General features: G+C 41.2%; 2 protein-coding genes across 3 annotated transcripts in view; both read left to right on the top strand.

Annotated features, from left to right (window-relative positions):
• The window catches only part of LOC124116867, a 185,770-nt gene that overhangs the window by 9,294 nt on the left and 153,738 nt on the right, over window positions 1-22,738 (top strand). For both annotated transcript variants that reach the window (XM_048398132.1, XM_048398131.1), the window contains exon 3: window positions 15,436-15,500. The gene's annotated coding sequence lies outside the window, so the exon portion shown is untranslated. The remainder of the gene's footprint in view (window positions 1-15,435; window positions 15,501-22,738) is intronic.
• Window positions 13,019-14,137, top strand: LOC125381579 (involucrin-like). The gene has a single exon (XM_048398637.1). It carries the CDS (start codon window positions 13,019-13,021, stop codon window positions 14,135-14,137), a length of 1,119 nt encoding a protein of 372 aa, XP_048254594.1.

The raw sequence follows: 22,738 nt of genomic DNA, 5'->3' as shown, positions 1-22,738 counted from the left end.
ATCTCACACTTCCATTTGTGGACAGCCAGTCATATCTCACACTTCCATTTGTGGACGGCCAGTCATATCTCACACTTCCATTTGTGGACAGCCAGTCATATCTCACGCTTCCATTTGTGGACGGCCAGTCCTATCTCACACTTCCATTTGTGGATAGCCAGTCATATCTCACACTTCAATTTGTGGACGGCCGGTCATATCTCACACTTCCATTTGTGGAGTACCAGTCATATCTCACGCTTCCATTGGTGGAGTACCTGAGTCACATCTCACACTTCCATTTGTGGTGTACCAGTGATATCTCATACTTCCATTTGTGGTGTACCAGTCATATCTCACACTTCCATTTGTTGACAGCCAGTCATATCTCACACTTCCATTTGTGGTGTACCAGTGATATCTCATACTTCCATTTGTGGACGGCCAGTCATATCTCACACTTCCATTTGTGGACGGCCAGTCATATCTCACACTTCCATTTGTTGACAGCCAGTCATATCTCACGCTTCCATTTGTGGACGGCCAGTCATATCTCACACTTCCATTTGTGGACGGCCAGTCATATCTCACACTTCCATTTGTTGACAGCCAGTCATATCTCACGCTTCCATTTGTGGACGGCCAGTGATATCTCACACTTCCATTTGTGGACGGCCAGTCATATCTCACTCTTCCATTTGTGGACGGCCAGTCATATCTCACACTTCCATTTGTGGACGGCCAGTCATATCTCACACTTCCATTTGTGGACGGCCAGTCATATCTCACTCTTCCATTTGTGGACGGCCAGTCATATCTCACACTTCCATTTGTGGACGGCCAGTCATATCTCACACTTCCATTTGTGGTGTACCAGTGATATCTCATACTTCCATTTGTGGACGGCCAGTCATATCTCACACTTCCATTTGTGGACGGCCAGTCATATCTCACACTTCCATTTGTTGACAGCCAGTCATATCTCACGCTTCCATTTGTGGACGGCCAGTCATATCTCACACTTCCATTTGTGGACGGCCAGTCATATCTCACACTTCCATTTGTTGACAGCCAGTCATATCTCACGCTTCCATTTGTGGACGGCCAGTCATATCTCACACTTCCATTTGTGGACGGCCAGTCATATCTCACTCTTCCATTTGTGGACGGCCAGTCATATCTCACACTTCCATTTGTGGAGTACCAGTCATATCTCACACTTCCATTTGTGGTGTACCAGTGATATCTCACACTTCCATTGGTGGAGTACCAGTCATATCTCACACTTCCATTGGTGGAGTACCAGTCATATCTCACACTTCCATTGGTGGTGTACCAGTCATATCTCACACTTCCATTGGTGGCAGCCAGTCGTATCTCACACTTCCATTTGTTGACAACCAGTCATATCTCACACTTCCATTTGTGGACAGCCAGTCATATCTCACGCTTTCATTTGTGGACGGCCAGTCATATCTCACACTTCCATTTGTTGCCGGCCAGTCATATCTCACACTTCCATTTGTGGACGGCCAGTCATATCTCACACTTCCATTTGTGGAATACCAGTCATATCTCACATTTCCATTTGTGGAGTACCTGAGTCATATCTCACTCACCCTCACTCACTCACCCTCACTCACACATCCTTTAAAATTTTTGTAAAACTATTTCTTCGAAAGAACCATTCCTCTTCTGCCGTTTTCATATGTGGAATCAAGCAAACTAGACTTGGTTAGTTTGAAATAGACTTGCCTAGGCTTTTAGTAAAAAATGAATAGAAATTTTTATATAAATTCCAAAGTCATCAGCAGGTGCAGGACTAGGTTTGTTGGTGTGGGGTTGATAACGTTTGTCCTTGGATGTAGCGACAGAGTGGTACCTCACAGCCAGTGCAGGCTGGGATCTTTGTGGGTGGTCCAAGGCACCAGAATTTCCTGTGCAGAGTTACCTACCTTGGCTCCAAGAATTTCCCCAGATTATGAAACTTGTTGCGCAGGTTAAAATTTTTACAACCTTCGTATGTCCCGGGATAAATATCCCACTGTGACACAACTGAATAGCATTCAAAGGGATGTAGGTCTTCAACTCACCCATCCTTGCAGTAAGGAGGAGGGCCAATATTTTAGCTCTACATGAAATCAGTTTCCCCGTGATGAATCAATGCAGATGTCCAGGTCTTCATAGGGATCAGTCCTGTAATCAGATATCCTTTTGCCCAGATATGAAAACAACATAGAGTTCAAACTTTCTTTTGGGTTCTATATCAGACAATATTTCAATAGAAACCATTGAAACATAATTGGACTGATCTTTTCTGGAAAATTATTTGTGTCTTTCAGATTTAATCAATACTAATTAAGTTGCGGACTTGGACATAAACACCACTTGGTAAAATAATCACAGTCGGCTGGTGGGCTGGCGAAGCAGGAGCCTTATCTTTGAAACCCGTAAACCAGCTGATGTGAGTAGTTTAAGCTGCACACTTCAACAGACACTTGTATACAGGAACCGAGACTAACCAAATTAAGCCACAAACACAAATACATGCTGTTTATTTGAACAACAGGGTTTTTTGTTGTTTTCAAAGAAAGGGTTAGGGAGAGACCTGACATCGAACTTGGCTGAGTGCCAAACAGGAGGTATAATTACATGCACTTGTTAATCAGTGTCTATCAGGTAGCTGATTTGCTGCTGAGTAAAATAGATTTAAAATATGTACCTGAATTTCAACTGTTTGATGCGGAGACTATGACACAAATGGGATGAACTGGGAAGGATGGACGTACTATCGTGTGTGTGAGATGCTGATTAACTGCATGGGATCTTGGGCTGATTATTTCTTTGAAGCCGATGGCAGTTGGCTTCCTGAGATGTGTTTGTGATCCTCTGTGAAGATAACTCATCATCATCATCTGACTGATGATGCAACAGAGGGTGGGATGCACTGCTGTTTTGAATCAAGAATCAAGCAGCTAATTTGAGGTGATGATCTATACCGGAAAAAAATTGTTTGTTACATACTTTTATAAAGCTTTTAATTAAAAAGTACATCATTGGATATCCAAGTTCATACGGGTTAAAAACTGTTTAAGGGTTTAATGTAGACTGACCCTGAAACAAATATATCCAATACAGCCCATGCAAGTCTATAATGTTTGGCAAGTCTAGATTTCTGCAGTATCATTCAGAAAATAAAGAAAGTCTCTGGGCTCCTTTTTATTATATTTTTTAACTATAATTTAAGAACTGTTTTTTCTGTATAATATGTTTTTCAGAGACTAGTTGTTAGTCAAGGGTTTAATGGTGGGCAAGCTTTAATTGTGTGTGAGCGTCAAGGGTTGAAATCCTCCAAGGAATTGATACTGTACTGTTTAGTTTTTCTTACTGCATTTCTTTTTATATACTGAAAACAATATTATTGTTTCCAAACTTAAAACCAAACAGGGTCAGTGGGGTAGTCTGGTGGTTAAGGTGTTCGCTTGTCACGCCGAAACCCCGGATTCGAGTCCCCACATGGGTACAATGTGTAAAGCCCATTCCTGGTGTCCCCCATCTGTGATAGTGATTGAACAGTGATAAAAGTTGCATCAAACCAGACTGACTCACTCACTCATTTAAACCAAACGTGAATGGCATGTGATTTCCCAAAACATCAGGGATTTCAACAATTGGAGGTACGTGGATTTGCATCCTGTCTAAAAAGTTAGCCCTACATATTTGCCATTAATAAATAGCTGCATATGTTCATTTCCTGGATTGTCTCCTCAGTATTCACTCACTCACTCACTCACTCCGAATGGCAGTAGGAATTGATAGTACGGTGGATTGCTCTCAACCAGGATTTTACCCATCCAGATCCTACCCACAGAGTTATCTCCCTTGGACCTCAAACCCAATGCAACCAGATACCCTTCCATTGGTTGTAATGAATAATTGATGACAGGAATATTTGAGCAATGGGCACTTAGTGCTAACTGGAGGACTCTGAGGGGTTTACCATCAATGTTATTTAAAATATCAGAATACTATCAGGTATGAATTGTCAAGTAATGGGGGGTGGGGTGGGGTGGGGGGGGGAGGAAGGAGATGTTTTCATGAGTGGCTTGAATCTTGTTTCCCCCGTCCTACTCACACCAGGATAGCTTTTTTTTGTAATTAATTGACAAATATTTCATTTGTCATATACAGTGTTCCCTCGTTATTGTGCTCTTCAATAAAGCCCTAACTCCGTTATAGCGTGCGATAAAGCATGGCTCCCAAAACTTACTAACATTTTTAATAAACTCAAGTTTTCCAGTGACACGATGTTTTCCCCCATCTCAGAAAACATTATCAGCTGATCACCGCGATCACGTAACACTGGAAATACCAGTCAACAAATCCGAACTGAAGTATGCAATTTAATCCTATTATTATAATATCTGGTAATAAAAAAAACTGTTCATTGTTTATCTGGAATAATGTTTGCAATATATTTCATTAATTATATTCAAAATTTCATTCAAAAATTATAATAATGTTTACAATAATTTCGGCAAAATCGTGTGTGAAGTGATCGGTAGATCGCACAACTCTCCGTTATTTACAGCAACCACTGTCAGATTACCACTATTGACGCCTTGAAACAAACTTTAGTTGCAAGAGAATGGATACACATATCATAAATGCCTACCATAACTTGCTAAAAGTCATATTTGAGGCAGTTTGACTATTAAATGTCAACATAACGTTTTCGCAATCGAAATACATGTAGTGCAGGAAGTCCCTACGGAGACTGGTCAAAATCGTTCCATATGTCAAAAAATATCCTGCATACCATCTGCACCAAAGTACTATGCTTATGGTCTTTTAATTTTAAGTATATATGGGGGAAGCTGCACCTAAAATAACACAATATTGGAATATATTATTCCTGATAAAATAATAATTTCAGATACAATTTCTTCCGACCATTGCATCAACAATTTTTGAAGTTGTATCGTCGGGTACTTTTTTACTGGATCACCGGTAGATTGGGAAGAAACAGGTGCACAGCCGATTGCAATTTCTGGCTTAGTTTACGAGAAAATACACACGGTCATCTTAATCTCTGCATATAAAACAATGCCTTGGAGAGCAGGAAATACAATTTAAATGGTAAATTTCATACTTTAATTGACCAAAATTGTTATACCTGTTTATTCACCTGAATTGGCTGAAGGGATACGATGTGTTTTGTTTTGAAAGCGCATATTAATACTCGATAAATCTTTTTTACACTATGAATCATAAATAACTTCTATTTTAATCTTTTTGAAACTCTGAAACATGCAGCGTAGATTGTGTTAGGTAGGCAGAGCATGTATACTGTTTTGTTGGTCATCTACTACCTACGACTCGACCTTCGTTAAACCGCTGATCATCTATAACATTCATCAATTATATGGACCCCGAAGGTAGCGTTGTAGCGAGGGATCACTGTATGTGTCCTTTATGGAGCCATGATTAGGAACGTAGCACGAATACTCATAAACACATATTTAAGTGAAAAACCCAATGATATTTAATTAAAGATTTATTAACCCGTAACACAAGCTGTCGGTTTTGGCCTCACAGTCTTGTCAGCTCAAACATTTGGAGTAATAAGATAAATTGGACTAATGTTTTATTTTTGTGAGGGAAGTAATCCCAAACCCGGAATTAAAAATAGTAATTTGAAACTCCCAGCTCCCAAAACTGGGAAGACGTTATTCAAATTGCATTATGAAACATTTCCAGTGTTAGAAATTGGCACAAGTCCTATCGTCCTAGGGGGCGGTCGGGTAGCCTAGTGGTTAAAGTGTTCGCTTGTCACGCCGAAGACCCGGGTTCGATTCCCGACATGGGTACAATGTGTGAAGCCCATTTCTGGTGTTCCCCGCCGTGATATTGGTGGAATATTGCTAAAAGCAGCCTTAAACCATGCTCAGTCAGTCAGCCTATCGTCCTAGACAAACTGCCCCAAAGTTGAGGTATCGTAAGGACTAGTAGAAATGAGTCCTTCATAAGGGTTTTGCTATATGTTATCATGATAAGGACTGGTGGACTAAAACAGTGAGTTTCTATTGGTGTTATGAGGTAAGACAATATTGTGTAGTGCTCCAAAGTATGGGGGTTCTCGTGGGGTTGTTAAGGTTTGCTGCTGTAGTACTTGAATCTAAGGACCCCTAATTATTTTACTTCTGACAATAGGCCCCTTAACTTTCATGCTTAGTTTGGGGCAGTGTTACAAAAACATGGCCTGACATTCACAGGGCCACGCTGTCACATGGTATTCTGTCATACGCTGTCACATGGTATTCTGTCAAATGAAGTAGCAGCGTAAAAGTCTTTGTTGTCGTGTCTCCCAACATGAGAACCGAGGGAGAAGTGGGGTAGCCGAGTGGGTAGAGTGTTCACTCATCACACCGAAGGCCCACGTTTGATTCTTCCATGACTCACAATGGGTAAAGCCAATTTTGGGTTTACACCACCCCACCCCACACCGACCCCACCCAACCCCCAGCCGACCCCACCCCACACCGACCCCACCCAACCCCCAGCCGACCCCACCCCACACCGACCCCATCCTACACCGTGCCCACCCCACCCCACCTCACCCAACATCCACATCCACCCCACACTGCCCCCGCCCCTACATGGTGATGGTGCTGTAATATTGCTCAGTTGCTCAAAGCAGTGTAAATGGTTTGTTTGTTTGTTTGTTGATTAAATGCTGCACTCAGCAATATTTAAAACCTTGAATGAATTTTTAAGATTTATCTTTATCAGGAGAGAACAAATGTCTTGTTCCTCATTCAAACAAACCTTCTATGTGAAATAGCACTTGCAAAGAAAAATGTTCTTGTGTGTAGTGTTGTGCAAATATTGACTGAGTGGAGTGAATATGATGAGATGTATAAGATGTCTTACATAATGGGGTGCTTGTTTGGACACTGAGATGTGCACAGCCCCACTGGGTGCAAGGGAGGTTCAAGGATATGTATACAAGTCTACAACAAGCCCACATTGTGGCAACAGTTTGACATTTACTGATTCCTCATGGAATCAACAGGTTCTGGCAGGGGAATGCATTCTGTGTATTTCTGGACACATGCAAATACTTGCATCACGGCTAGTCCAGATTGGGGGCCACTGACATCGGCAACAGGTGCACCCCTATCACAATGCAGTCTCACTATAACACATCCTATTATAACATGGTAACAATACAGCCTCGTCATTACGCATCCCTTTATAACATAGTAACAAGAGGTATGTTGAATATGGGTATCACTATATATGCACCACAATCTGATAAACATGAGAAAACAGTGTAATGCTTATAATTACGTGCGACTTTCTCAGTACTGATGGGATGTAGGAAGATATGTATTTTGGCCTGGTGTTACGTGATTTCCCGTATTTCTAGAGCATACTTCTGGTATCCCACGGATGTTTGAAGAGGGGAAGGAAGTTGAAGTAGGTTTTGTGCTGTAGAGTAGAGATGGAATTAGACCAGCTCAGGTGCTGCTGTGTATGTTACCTACATTTACTGAGAAGGTAAAAACTGTCAAACTGCTCTCAAAAAAGTGAATGTGTTCAGTGTTGTAGATAGAAGCTTCCTTCCAATTAGAGAAACACCAGGAAAGAAATGTAGATTTCAGACTTTTGGGGTTTATTTTAACAATGTCAGTATTACTATTACATGTTGATAACTGCTTGGGTTCTGATGCTGATGACTGCTTGTGGTCTGTTGCTGATGACTGCTTGGGTTCTTTTGCTGATGGCTGCTTGTGGTCTGTTGCTGATGACTGCTAGGGTTCTGTTGCTGATGACTGCTTGTGGTCTGTTGCTGATGACTGCTTGTGGTCTGTTGCTGATGACTGCTTGGGTTCTTTTGCTGATGGCTGCTTGTGGTCTGTTGCTGATGACTGCTAGGGTTCTGTTGCTGATGACTGCTTGTGGTCTGTTGCTGATGACTGCTTGTGGTCTGTTGCTGATGACTACTATGGTTCTGTTACGGATGACTGCTGGGGTTCTTGTGATATTAATATAGGGGTAGACTATGATAAAAATATCATACACAATAAAATGTCTTTGCTTCTTTTAAGTCTATAAGTGTTCAAGTAAATCAGTCCAAGGTGTGAGGCTTATATAGGTAGCTAGAGACACTGAAAGCTGTGTGATAAGAGTGAGTGAGTTGGGTTTAGCACCGCTTTGAACAGTATTCCAGTTATATCATGGCTTAATGTATCAGCCTTATGTGGAAGGAAAGCCCGAAGTGGTACAGGTCTCTGACGTTTACCGCTTCAGTAAACCCCAGGAGCATGGGCATGGTTCTAACAATTCTAGAAACATAATTGGGGCAAACGGGGATTCGAACCCACTATGATAGGTTTCTGGCCTGCCCAGGTGACGCAACTCTGCATAGCGAATTGCAGCGCCGTTGGTTGCCTGTGTCCATGTCAAAATGACTTAGCAATGAAGAGAAGCAATGCAACATGAAAGTGTGATTTTAGAAATATTTCTTTCATATTCTGCAAATTAAGTATCCCTATTTAATCTAATTAATCATTGTTTGACACCAGCTGTGTTGACCATGAGACAAGGTTATTCTTCGCCGGTTTTAAACAGTAGAACTGGACAGGTGTGTTATGGTGGGAAGAGTTTAAACAGAAGAGCTGTACAGATGTGTTGTGGTGGGATATAGGAAGGGGAGGGGAGTCCTTGTTTCCATCTGCAGTCAAGGGAGCAGTCCTCACTTGCAGCTATGTAGTGATGTGTATTTACATACACAGGAAGGAGTGAACTTTCTTAAGTTTCAAATATACACACTTTGGGAAATGTTTATGCTAACCGAATGACACAAATAAACAGTTATTTTTGTGAGTTTTGTGTGTATTTTACGTGAACGTTTTGAAAAGGTTATCATAAACACTATCATTAACTGAGAGTATCGTGTGATTGAAATTTGGCAAGGCTCATTTCAGGGTTTATATACAAAACAAGCTTCTGTTTGAAAATCTGGTGTTATTTGGATTTCTATTTTAAATTAGAATATCTATATTTTTTCACTTGGGAGATTGTTTTATTGAAAAATAATCAGGAATGAAATATTGTATGAAATATAGTGTGCAGTGTTTGCCTTATAAGGAGAGGAGCAGCAGAGCTGGTATTGATGTGCTGGCTCCCACATGTGGCGTTATAACGAGGAGGAGCAGTTGTAAGTTGTGGATCTATTTATACCAGGAGTGGTGCTGGCTGCACTTCCAGGCAGAGAAAACAAGCCATTTCCTATCTGCCATCAGATACTCTCTCCTCTCCATACTACAGTAGTAGTATCTTCTTCATTATCTCCTGCCATAGCCGTCTGCTCTTGGTGCGTCTGCTTCAAACACCAGAATGTAAGAAAATATTTTCTCAAGCATCTGAGGTGGAAGGATTTGATTGAGGAATGATCTCCAAAGAGCATACCACACTCTCTCTGTCAAGAAATTGGTCAAGGTCTGTCAATGTTCATGGAAATTGGATAATTACAACAACAGTGTTTGTGATGATCAATGGTGGTTGTTTGGCTGTAGGTAGGTGCAGGACTAGGCTGTAGGCAGCAGCCACTGAGGCAGTTTAAGGCTGCCCATGTACAGGCAGGACTGGTCAGCTGCTGGTCAAGGGGGATTAGATCCTTGTGTGAGATTAGGTCTGGATTATGGCTGCCAATGTACAGCCAGGACTGGTTAACTGCTGGTTGAGATTATGTCTGGATTATGAAGTGAAACCTGCTGTGGGTAATGTATCAACTGAGGCATGTGGTGGCAGGGGGTGGCTTCTTGAGTCCACTCCGCCTCTGACACAAGAAATATCTGTCAGGATCTTAGATAGTTCAGATTATAAGCAGATTACTTATTTGCATCCCTTGGGAATCTTGGTTACTTTAGGTGCCCGACTCCGCAATCTGCCCTCTCAGAGAACAGTAATAGAATAGTGGTCATTGTCATTTATGATCATTGGTCAAGGCTCTTTGTCCTATTCAGTAATCTGTGAACAAAAGATGGTCTGTGCCTTCTTTGTGTTTTAGATCTGTGTGGGTAATGAAGGGTAGATTAATGATGATTGCTGGGATGGTGTCTTGGACACTCGCAGTGGTTCCAGGTACAAGCACATCAAACACAGACAGGAAGTTAGAGTGCGCTGTTAGCTGAATGTAAACACAACCACTTGCTCCATCTACTTCACGCCACAGCCTCTGACATTGTCCTAATGTGCCACTGTAGATGGGTCATCAAGCCCGGCCCATCTTGGCTATTTGACTCATCCGCAGGACACAGCCTCTGACATTGTCCTAATGTGCCACTGTAGATGGGTCATCAAGCCCGGCCCATCTTGGCTATTTGACTCATCCGCAGGACACAGCCTCTGACATTGTCCTAATGTGCCAGTGTAGATGGGTCATCAAGCCTGGCCCATCTTGGCTATTTGACTCATCCGCAGGACACAGCCTCTGACATTGTCCTAATGTGCCACTGTAGATGGGTCATCAAGCCTGGCCCATCTTGGCTATTTGACTCATCCGCAGGACGGACAATCTGTGGTCAATGAGGGAATCAGTCAGGGAATTAGTACATATATTTGTAATTTAGTTTGAAGGTTTGGAGAATCATTTAGCTCAAAGAATACGGTTTAGTCCGTGTCTTCCCTGTATTTGAGAGCAGTGTGGTAGCCTAGTGGTTAAAGCATTCGCTTGTCTGGTTTCCCCTGCTAAGATGTTTCCTGCTGGAATATTGCTAAAAGAGGCGTAAAACCATACTCCTTGACTCACTACCTGTATTTGATTTTAGTCTGGCTGAAACTGTGCAATGAACTTATAATACTGGAGCAGCAGTAGAAACAAACATTTTTAGTCCATTAGTCCTTAAAATGCTAACATATAGCAAAACCTGGGAAACCGTCACATGTGCCGGACATGTCTGATTGGGAATGTCAAATGTCCGGTTTAAAATATTGCTTACCGGACATTTAAATTTTTCTGTCCGGACATTTTAAAAAGTATTGTCCGGACATTCTTAAATTTTGACCGGACATGATCAACAGTTAGGACTGAGCAGTTTCTGTCTGCAGTTGTAACACAATGAAGATTATCTACACTGACAAGCTTTGTTTGTTTGATTGCTGTAAATACATCGTACCTACATGATAGTCCAAGCTGTAATCACTGTAATAGGCAATAAACTGAGTTGACACTGATTAATCGAGGATTAATTACAGAGAACAACTTGTTAATTTGAGTGAAAGGTGTTTACAACTGTACATAAATACCTTGCATCATCGATGTACCTCATTATCCTCACAATGCTAAGATACGTAAACTCAGACAAGAAGCGAAAGCGTGACGACAACCAGGCGATTGATGCAGATCAGTCGAGCGGATCTGCCAAACCCTCAAAGTCTGGACGATCATTTTGTAAGTCGTGGCTAACGACTTTCACTTGGTTGACATACAATGAGGATTTGCAGATTTTATTGTTTTCAGTAGCTAGTCGTATATTGAATCTTGATTGACCGCCATTTTCCTTTCTGTGACGATCGATATCAAATTTTTTTATGCTCAATAATTAAGTACAGATGAAAAAAGTATTCAAATAACTATTACTATCAACGATATTTTAGTACTTGTTTTTGAATAATCTTTAGTTTAAAAAAAACCCTTTTCCAGTGAGGTCACGTGATAACCAAATATGGGATAATAGTCTCGATCCAAATGTTACAACGCGTACACTTGAGCAGACTTATGAATATAACCCATCAATATTAATTAGACCGTTCACTACGTGAACAGATCGTTATTATAACAGAAACAAACGTATGTTTTCCATGTATATCTAAAATGATATTATTTGTTATTAATTGTCCGGTGAATTAAACAATTTAAATTGAAACAATTCATAATTCATCATATTATGAATACGTAACAACTTGTAATGTAGGTGAAAAGACGTACTAAAATACGCTATTTAAAGGGGGCGTGGCCTAAATGCAAATGTCCGATTGGGATTTTAAATTTTTCCGGACCCCTGAGCAAAACCCTTAAAAATGGCAAATTGTCTTCTAGTCCTTATGATACCTAACCATTGGGCAGTTTGGCCAGGACTACAGGACTAGTGCCAATTTCTATCACTGTGGAGCAGTGGGTAGTGGATCCACATGAACCAGGTGTTTGTTTTCCTGCGTTCATGACCACTTTGTGCCACTTTCCTTGTCCTGCTTGGCATGTGTTACTTGATTGATTGTGTTGTGCTATCATTCACTTGGGTGTTGGAAATTAAACATAGAAGTCAAGGGCTCCTTGTAATTGCCCTAATGTTAACAGCTAAATTTTAATTTAGGGGGTCCCAAGATTCAAATAATATGGGAACAACATCAACGACCCCATTAATTTCCAACACAGCTTGTTTGTTTGGCCCTGACTCTGTTATTTTCATCCCCTGTAATATTGTTGACACTGCCATAAACAACATCCTTTCACTTTGTTTCAATAGAGGTTCTTAACAAGATGCAACTTGGTGGCAGGTGACCGTCACCGCTGCTGGGAATATACACAAGGGTCAGATGACCCACCTGGGTACAGACAAGGGTCAGATGACCCACATGGGTACAGACAAGGGTCAGATGACTCACATGGGTACATACACAAGGGTCAGATGACCCACATGGGTACAGACAAGGGTCAGATGACCCACATGGGTACACACAAGGGTCAGATGACCTACATGGGTACAGACAAGGGTCAGATGACCCACATGGGTACAGACAAGGGTCAGATGACTTACATGGGTACAAACAAGGGGCAGATGACCCACATGGGTACAGACAAGGGTCAGATGACCCACATGGGTACACACAAGGGTCAGATGACCCACCTGGGTACAGACAAGGGTCAGATGACCCACCTGGGTACAGACAAGGGTCAGATGACCCACATGGGTACAGACAAGGGTCAGATGACTCACATGGGTACATACACAAGGGTCAGATGACCCACATGGGTACAGACAAGGGTCAGATGACCCACATGGGTACACACAAGGGTCAGATGACCCACATGGGTACAGACAAGGGTCAGATGACCCACATGGGTACAGACAAGGGTCAGATGACCCACATGGGTACAGACAAGGGTCAGATGACCCACATGGGTACAGACAAGGGTCAGATGACTTACATGGGTACAAACAAGGGGCAGATGATCCACATGGGTACAGACAAGGGTCGGATGACCCACATAGGTATGGACAAGGGTCAGATGACCCACATAGGTTCAGACAAGGGTCAGATGACCTACATGGGTACAGACAAGGGTCAGATGACTTACATGGGTACAAACAAGGGGCAGATGACCCACATGGGTACAGACAAGGGTCAGATGACCCACATGGGTACAGACAAGGGTCAGATGACCCACATGGGTACAGACAAGGGTCAGATGACCCACATGGGTACAGACAAGGGTCAGATGACTTACATGGGTACAAACAAGGGGCAGATGATCCACATGGGTACAGACAAGGGTCGGATGACCCACATAGGTATGGACAAGGGTCAGATGACCCACATAGGTTCAGACAAGGGTCAGATGACCTACATGGGTACAGACAAGGGTCAGATGACTTACATGGGTACAAACAAGGGGCAGATGATCCACATGGGTACAGACAAGGGTCGGATGACCCACATAGGTATGGACAAGGGTCAGATGACCCACATAGGTTCAGACAAGGGTCAGATGACCCACATGGGTACAGACAAGGGTCAGATGACTTACATGGGTACAAACAAGGGGCAGATGACCCACATGGGTACAGACAAGGGTCGGATGACCCACATAGGTATGGACAAGGGTCAGATGACCCACATAGGTTCAGACAAGGGTCAGATGACCTACATGGGTACAGACAAGGGTTCAGATGACCCACATAGGTATGGACAAGGGTCAGATGACCCACATAGGTTCAGACAAGGGTCAGATGACCTACATGGGCATGGACAAGGGTCAGATGACCTACATAGGTACAATACAATCAAGGGTCAGATGACCCCCATGGGCCTGCTTTGTGCTGCTATGTCAGGATTAAAGGTGTATAACTTATTTAGTCGCATGTGAAAGGATCCGAAATGTTTGTTCTATTAAAACCATTAATGTCACAGGTCCTTGAGGTTTCCTCATGTTGTATTTGAGTCTGGGGACCACCTAAATCTTTAACCTTTAACATTTCCATTATCAGTCACTGTTGAGTCATACAGAAACCCATCTGATGTACCCTGTAGCACTCTTACAAGGGGGCATCAGACAGCTTCAATCAATATCATGCTCAGGTCAGCGGAGACTGCTGATGTCAGACTGTCATGAACCACTCTCTCCTGAGCTGTGTGACCTGCGTTATTCTATTTCTGAGCCCAGGTGGTGAGGGAAGGAGTTCAGTGTTAGCCACTTGTTGCAATATTCCAGCCACATAACATGAGTGTTGCATGTGCTCAGAGGCTGATATCATCCCCAAGTCTGCAGCCAATGTTAGTAAAACTTTCACAATTGGAAAAACAAATTTCCAAATTCATGTTATGCACCCCTCATGGTTTATTCGCCCCGATTATGTCTCTAGGTTTGTCAGCACCATACCCGTGCTCGAGGGTTTCACCGAAGAGGTAAACATCTGAGACCTGCATCACTTTGGGCTTTCCTCACACATTAAGCTGACACACCATGATATAACTGAAATACTGTTAAAAGCAACGTTAAACCCAACTCACTCACTCACTCACTATTCTCCCTGCAATGTTTTTTGTACGTAAACAACGACCATGATTCAATAATTTCTTATATGAGATGTCAACATTATGTACAGCCTGTTTCAGGATGATGATAAAATGTACAAGCTTTAAAAATATTTACCTGTATTTAAATAATAATGACTCCCTCAATAGAATCTAACCTCGGCAATGTCAGAGAAGTCCATTTTATGCACAGGTGGGTATTTCTCACAAATTCTCACAATCCTCACGTTGATTACCTGTACCTTTTCTCCAAATACTGATTATCATATCTCTCCCACTTTTGATGCAATGATCGGCCATCGTGTTTATCTGCATTGCCCAGCTACATCTATGGGGAACAAGTCACTAGACTCTCAAAAGTAACATGGTCGTATATACAACGTTATCAAGTTACACATGTCCAAATCTCCAGAAATGACGTCATGATAAAACTATGGTTTATCGTGAAATAAACCACGTTTCGTTCGTCATTGTTCTCTATGAACTTATGTATAGTAATAACTAGTGTTGTTGCTTTGTAGAGGTGACTTTGTATTTCACTGAACAATTTGAGAAAAATAAACATATTGATTTTAAACCTCTTTCAGTCTCGTATTCAATGATCTGATACATTTTTATGTTTCTTTTCAGAGAATACCGGGTAAACTGACCAACCCGTGTGCAGGATTACGTGGGGTGCTGATGTTCTGTTCCCGGTAAGTTCTGTCACCTTTCAATGTTTCGTCCTTGCCCTCAGCGTACCGTATCACCATACCCGGCTTACAGTAACACAGCGGACCACAAGCTCCGTACCATGTTACAAATGATACCCAATCTAATCATTTGATGGTAATATATCAAAATGGGTCTCAATTTGTCAAAAAACATATTTGCATCACTAATTCAGTGTTTGGTAATTTGGTGAATTATATCGCTCTCCCTGTATGGTGATACGTATTGTATCCCATATGGTTGCACCTCCAGACACAATGCTGCTGTATTTGACCTATTGGTGCACAGGCCTTACCATGCTGTCTCCTGTACACACTGCAAGACACAGTCATCACATGTACAACATAATACCATAAATCCTGGAATAAATGCCTGTCTGGAGTAAACGCCTTTTTTGGATGTAAATTATTCAACCAATGGAAACTAAGTGAGAGTCAAAGCTGATTTTGCGTCTTTATGGTAATATTGAGAACATTTCAGACAGAAAAACTTGAATAAAACACCTACTACACTCTATTCTGATGGGTCTGTAGGACAGACATTTAGTTGATGATTTATGGTAATTGTAGACAGTTTATGTTTTGAAGACTTACTTTCAAGATCCTTTGATGCAGTAAATGTTCTAAATTTCAACTACCATATTCTGCCTATCAAACAAAATGAAGACGGTTTTGCAAAAATGAAGACCATTTCTTGTCCGACCAAGTAGGTCAAAGCTAAATCATGAGATGTCTCGGGTTGCCAATTCACAAGTAGAGTCAGATACAGTGAGCTCTTATAAAGGACCAAGTTTCAGAGTCAAATACCAACCTGCGCCCCAATGTACCTTCAATCAATAGTGGTCATGTCAGTTCCATGCGTCCTGTGGGAAATGGTGATACGAATAGGGCAGGCCTGAATATTCAACAGAGCTCCAGCTAAGCTTTTGGTGTTGTGGATATTTTACCCATGCATGTTTAAATCATTGGGTATCAGTAATTCTATCTGGGTATTCAAATTTCTGTTACCCACTAGTTTTTACACATGTGGGTATTTAAGTTAAATATTTAAAAACACTATTCTTCTAGTTCCTCCAAACTGGTGTCGTTTGGGTTCGAGAGCTTTATAGGACTCAAAAATACCACGATACTTGCAAATGATCATGATGTAACTGTCATCGTGGAGTTTGTCAAGGTTGACGGAATGCCCGTTTATAAATTTATAAAATAAGCTGCTGATTTGCTAATCGAATACGCAGGGTTACTTCACAATATTTTGATGATACACACAAGTTTTATTTTTGTAGCGTATCTGTAATGTTGGTTGCGTATTTGATACACTTGGATTGTATTTTACTTCATATTTCTGCATTTCTGATGCTTATTTAAAGCAGATACGCAGCTTATCTGGAGCTCTGTTCAATGTTCAGATATGCTTGTAGTGGATAACCAGGAAAACTGTCAGCCCAGGCTGTCTGCACTGGTGTAGCATCACACCCAGTGGAAGAATGGTGCTCCCTATAGGCTTTGCTCTCCAGTGAATCTGTGCACTGGTAGTTCTGTGATACAATACCCAATATGATGTGTGGCATTATAAGCTATACTTTATGTTGGTGAGAGGGCATGGGTAGCCTCGTCATCTGAGGCAGAGTAATGTGGCAGAATCAGAGTTTTTTATCCTTGATTTCTCTTGTTTTTTTATTCTTGGTCACATCAAGCTGACACACTGGGATATAATTGAAATACTGTTCAAATCAGCATTATATCCAACACACTCACTAGTGTATGTTAGTGAAGAAATCAGGGATGTGAAGAAATCTTGAAATCAGTGAATATTGTATCGTGACACAAATAGTATGGTATATCTGCCGTATCACACCTCGACAGTTTAAAGAGTTGCAGCATGGCTGATAGTGCTGAAAATACCACTATCTATCCATGTGGCTTGATGTACTTGATGTTTCCATCATCTCTGCTTCTGTATCTGCTTTCAGCATGTTACTCATACTGTTCCGTATTTAGACCTAGATTTCTTTGTTTTGATTCATCTTTTTTATCAAAGGAACATGTTTGTGCTTTATCTGATCACATTTGGCTTGGTACTACTTTTGATTCTCAAGATGCTGGATTTGACAAAGATGTCAAAAGTTCTGTTCCAGGTTTATGATTATTCATACTTTGATGTGATATTATGTGTTGTCCTTGTATAATGTTGAGCATCATCTCCCCCTGGTTGTCAAAAAGGGGAGATAACTGGAGATAAAGTCAATGAGTGTTACCATGACGAAGAACGCTTTCCCAGATGAAGAGCATGGTGCTGATCTCATCGCCTCATGCCCCGATGTGATGCTTCTAATAAAGTAACTTAGTTTTGTTACTCCCTGTAACACAAAGCCCTGCTTGCTTTATCTAAGTGGGTTGTTTATGTGGCGGATGTAGGCAAGTTACAGCCAGATTTGTCCTGCATTATACCCTTTTCCTGTATGCACAGATTCATTTAGAGCCACGGATGAACACTCAAGAACACCCCTAATTGTTTGAGTCATGGTTGTTGTGGGATATTTTGGGGAAGAAAGAAAGAAAGAACTTCCATCAGAAAAATTGAGTACAAATTCATGATTTGGGGATTGAGTTGTGATGGTAATTGGCATATAAGTGGCTCTGGCATTTAAGCCTGCCTCTTGAAGTGAAGGCTAAATGTGTATAATTGTTCCCACAAATAGATACTTGTCGGTTAAGTTTTTACATTCTCTAGACACATGAAGTTTAGGGTGAGTGTTCCTTGTTGGCCCGACTGTAGCCTTGCTCCAAGACTGTACTGAAAGAAAAGTCCATGAATGTGTAGTAATTCTATTCTCCTGATAGGCAAGTCTAGATATGTGGACTCCAGTCTCTTATAGAGACAACTTGTTCTTATTATTTACATAATCTAGAACTTAGGATTTAATTATGATTATTGCTTTAGATACTTGTGCAAGTCTAGCCGGACTGGGGCTGATTGTGTTGTGGGAGAGGTCATTCCTTATCTGTGACAGACCTTGTCCTGGTTAAAAAAATACATACCATGATTTGCTCTCAACAAACTGACAGTTGCATTTCTTTCCTATTGAGTTTCATAAACTCTCAAGAATAAGAATAATTAATTACAATATTAAACTAAGCTTTATTGCTGTGTAATGCTAACTGCAACTGTTTGCAAGATGTCTGATTGTTATGCAGTGGTAAGCCACTTATGAACCCAACTGTCTACCAACTTACTCAATCAACTTAGGCAGACATTTTGAGTTTGAAGTAAAGATAGCCGTATTGGTGATGAATATATTAAGCCTTTCGTTTATTTCAATTCATTGACACTGTAGCTATTAAGAGTGTGCAAGACTAAATATTTATGCAGTTTGTGCAGCAGGAAAATTTTTCATGTGCCTACTTGACTTTAATGATAAAATAGACCGACCTCTTTTCTACTAAAAACTTTGTATGTCTGGATCATCCCAGATCTCCCAACAGCCAGAACAGCATCCTTGTCCTGAGCTGATAAATGTAAACAGGTCAAGAGTCAGAGGGACCTGGACTCAAACACTAATGGAGCCAACCTCAAGGACCCCATTGGACAACTCCAGATTATGACATGATCCTTCCCTTTATATTTAGATGTAGGACATCGGGTAGCCTAGTGGTTAAAGCGTTCGCTCGTCACACCTAAAACCCAGGTTCGATTCCCAACATGAGTACAATGTGTGAAGCCTATTTCTGGTGTCTCCCGCCGTAATATTGCTGGAATAATGCTAAAAGCAGCATAAAATGTAAGCGGGTCTCCCTGGGTGGGAATATTCAGGCTTCAGCAGGAGGCTGTAGCTGCAGACGTTGTCTCAGTACACTTCTTTCTTGTCCATGGTTTATGATCAGTGATTTTGCTAGAGACAAATGGTGTTAAGACATTCTATGATTTTATCAACTTTTGACCTGACATTCTGTATCATCACTAAGTTTGAACAAAATCTCTTAGGCCTATAAAGTAAGCCAATCCCAAATCCTGCGTACATTGAGTTGGGTAGGATCTTGTGTCTGCCGTTAGTAATCATGTGCAAGATTTTATTTATGTTAATCATTTGCTTCTCAATGGGTTTGTGATAGATACGAAGAATTGTGCATTATTTTCCTCCCTGTTCGTGAATGGAGGTGAGATGTGTAGCTTCTGTCCCCCGGTGATGGAGGAGGGGGGACAGGTAGTAATCACCGGGCAACTCATTCCAACCCTATTAAATCCACAACCATGCAACATGGGACGAATCCAGGCAGTTCCTGCCACCACCAGCTGATTTACCGAGTCATGGAACGACATGTCCATGTTAGTCCCCCTGTAGACTTGCACAAGTCTCTAAGACAATAATTATTAGTTTAAAACATATTTTCTAGATTATGTAAATAATAAGAATAATAAGAATAAGTTGTCCCAATAAGCAGAGACTGGGTCCACATATCTAGACTTGCCTATTAGGAGGATAGAATTACTACACATCCATGGACTTATCTTTCAATGAAACCTTGGAGCAAGGCTATTCTGGAAATCTAGATGGGGGAGTGGCTGAAGTTGTGTTTCCCAGGTATTGATGTCTTGTGTTGGATCAGGTAGCATTCAACTAGAGTCAAAACGGTGATCATTAGGGTGTTTAGCTTTCAGTGATTTAAAGAGGGTGTATCATCCAGCCGTGCTGTGTCCTGGAGGATGAACAGCTTGTGTTGCAGGTGTTGCTGAGAAAATGAGGAATAATTCAGTTTCTAAGTGCTTTCCTACCTCCATGAATGAAGAGGGACTGCAAAGGTCGCAGACCAATTTCAGAACAGGTCTAGATGTTGTAATAAATTACTTGTATAAGCTATCGTCTCACTGTACTAAGTGTTATCATGGTATGCAGGATTGATATATGCAGCCTAACGTTTGAGTTGTACAGACGAATAAATGGAGTTTGAATGACTTGTATGGGACTTGCTTGGACTGTTTCAAGGAGGATATCATGTCTGAAATTGTCCAGTTTCTCCTGAACTGTCATGGTCACTGTCAAAGTGTCAAAAACAAATTGAAAGTTCTTAAACCTCAAAATTGCAGAATAGCAGAATTTGCCTTTGCAGGAGATTAATAATTTTGATGAAAAAAAAAGAGTATGTTAATTTTGAGGGGGAAATGGTTATGTCTTTACTGCAGATAGTTTGTATTTTAGCCTCAGAATTTTGGTTATTTCACCACAGAATATTGCTAATTTTACTGCAGAATTTGTCTGGGACAGTTCAAGATTCTCTAGATTTGAATACCCTCTGTAGAAATACACCTCAAAGACCAACATAGAACCATGTATATCATCTGACAGCTGACAGTTATGCCCTGAGAGTGCCTCTGTGTACACTATTCATGTGCACCTCTGAATGAGTGTTGTCAGACTAACATATGGTCTATGAAATCTTTGATAACACAACACATTTCACTCCTTAAATATAGTTTTTCCTGATGCTGAGCCAGAGCTACCTGGTCTTGCTCTCTTATGATCTAGATTGGTTTGGGTTTCATAACACACATATATTCCAGTCCTGGTGCAGGACTACAGCGTTAAGAGCCCTAGCTTTTCTTGTATTCACTTACTGTGTGATAACTCCTCTATATTGATTGTAACTGTGGCAGTGAGTGTGATGATAAACCTGTATCTACCTCTGAAACTCAGCCCCCATATTTGGTGAGCCAAGGCTGAGACCCCTTGTTGCAGGATGGAGTGATAAGCAGAAAGACGATCTTAAATGATAGAGTACTTTTTACAAAGCACCGTATATTTCGGTGTGTGTGTGTGTGTGTGCGTGCATGGAGTGAGTGCACTCTTCAGCTCTGTGAGATAGAGAAGGAAACATTTGGACAGTCGCCAGCGCTGGCATGTTTTCTTGCTTTCGTATATCAGGTTAAGTCTGAAATGGGGTTTGTTGTGATGGGTCTTCAGTGACTACGAAACTGTTTGGCAAACCACTTCAATAAATCAGGACCAGTTTTTATGAGTGTTTTGGTAGGTTATAAACCAATCTGAAAGTAGTTTGGGATGTATTAGTGAGTTTTGAGTAAACACAAATCTCTGTGTGCCTGGCGAACTGCATTCACTGGTGATAAAATAGTCTTTACAAGGAATTGGTTCTGAAGCATTATCATTTTTATGTTATGACCAATAATTGGTAGCTTGGCGATACCAGATGTGTCAGGCGCCAAAGTCATCTGCTAATGGTGTCATATATGCTTTCTATGGAATTGGTTTTAACCCACATCATATATGACCAACTATGACATAAGGTTTATGGGTAAAAAATGACATTTTGACTTCTTGTTCTTTTTTAAAACTACAGTATCTTAGGACCACAGAAATACAATTGATAAGCTTCAATTCATATTTATTACAGAGATACATGGCCTCAAACATTTGGACTCATTTTCTGCAAAGTTTTCTTCTGGCGGGTGACATAAAATGAATTAACACTTGCTAGCTGGTGCATCTACAACTTTCATCTGAATTCCAGCCAATCACAAACCTAGGACAGGTCCATCATATACTGATAGGAGGAAAGAAGGGAACAGATTGTGGTTGAAGTGAAGTTTAATATTGGTGCCCAAAGGAAACAAGAGATTGAGTGTCACATGCACCAGATACCGTATTTCCTCTATTAGACACCCTGGCTTCCATTTATTTCGGACAAGCCTTTGACCCGGCGTCTATTGGAGGCCCGGCTTCTATTAATACCCCCATTTCACAATGACCATGAATGTCCCGAATCGTCACGAAATGGAAATATTTTGTGTTCGTAGATATCCGTATCAATTGATCGACCCGGCGTCTATTAGAGGCCCGGCTTCTATTTTTTGCACTCAACAATTGACCCGGCTTCTATTAGAGTTTACTTTTTCCATGTGAAGTATTTTGCTGACTTGTCAATATTTTTAGGTTCCCTTATTTTCCATCACCAGTATACACGGTATATGAAGGTTAACCATTACATGAAAACCACACTGCTAGAGAGCTGAATGAGTTGCATGTTGTGGTACAGCCAGATGTCTGAGGCTGGGACACATTAACCATTATATTGTTGAGAGTACTTAATTAGAACCAATCAGCCCACACTTTCTGATTGCTGTCGTGTGTTCAACACTTTGGAAAGGTCATTGGTAAGTTGGTTTCACTTTCAAGGAATAAGAGCAGCTTTGAAAGAAAGTGTACCAC

Source organism: Haliotis rufescens, unplaced genomic scaffold (assembly GCF_023055435.1).
Source record: "Haliotis rufescens isolate VD_foot unplaced genomic scaffold, xgHalRufe1.0.p SCAF_18, whole genome shotgun sequence".
Taxonomy (NCBI): domain Eukaryota; kingdom Metazoa; phylum Mollusca; class Gastropoda; order Lepetellida; family Haliotidae; genus Haliotis; species Haliotis rufescens.
Note: the sequence above shows the minus strand (reverse complement) of the source record. Positions and strands in the feature narration are given on the sequence as shown.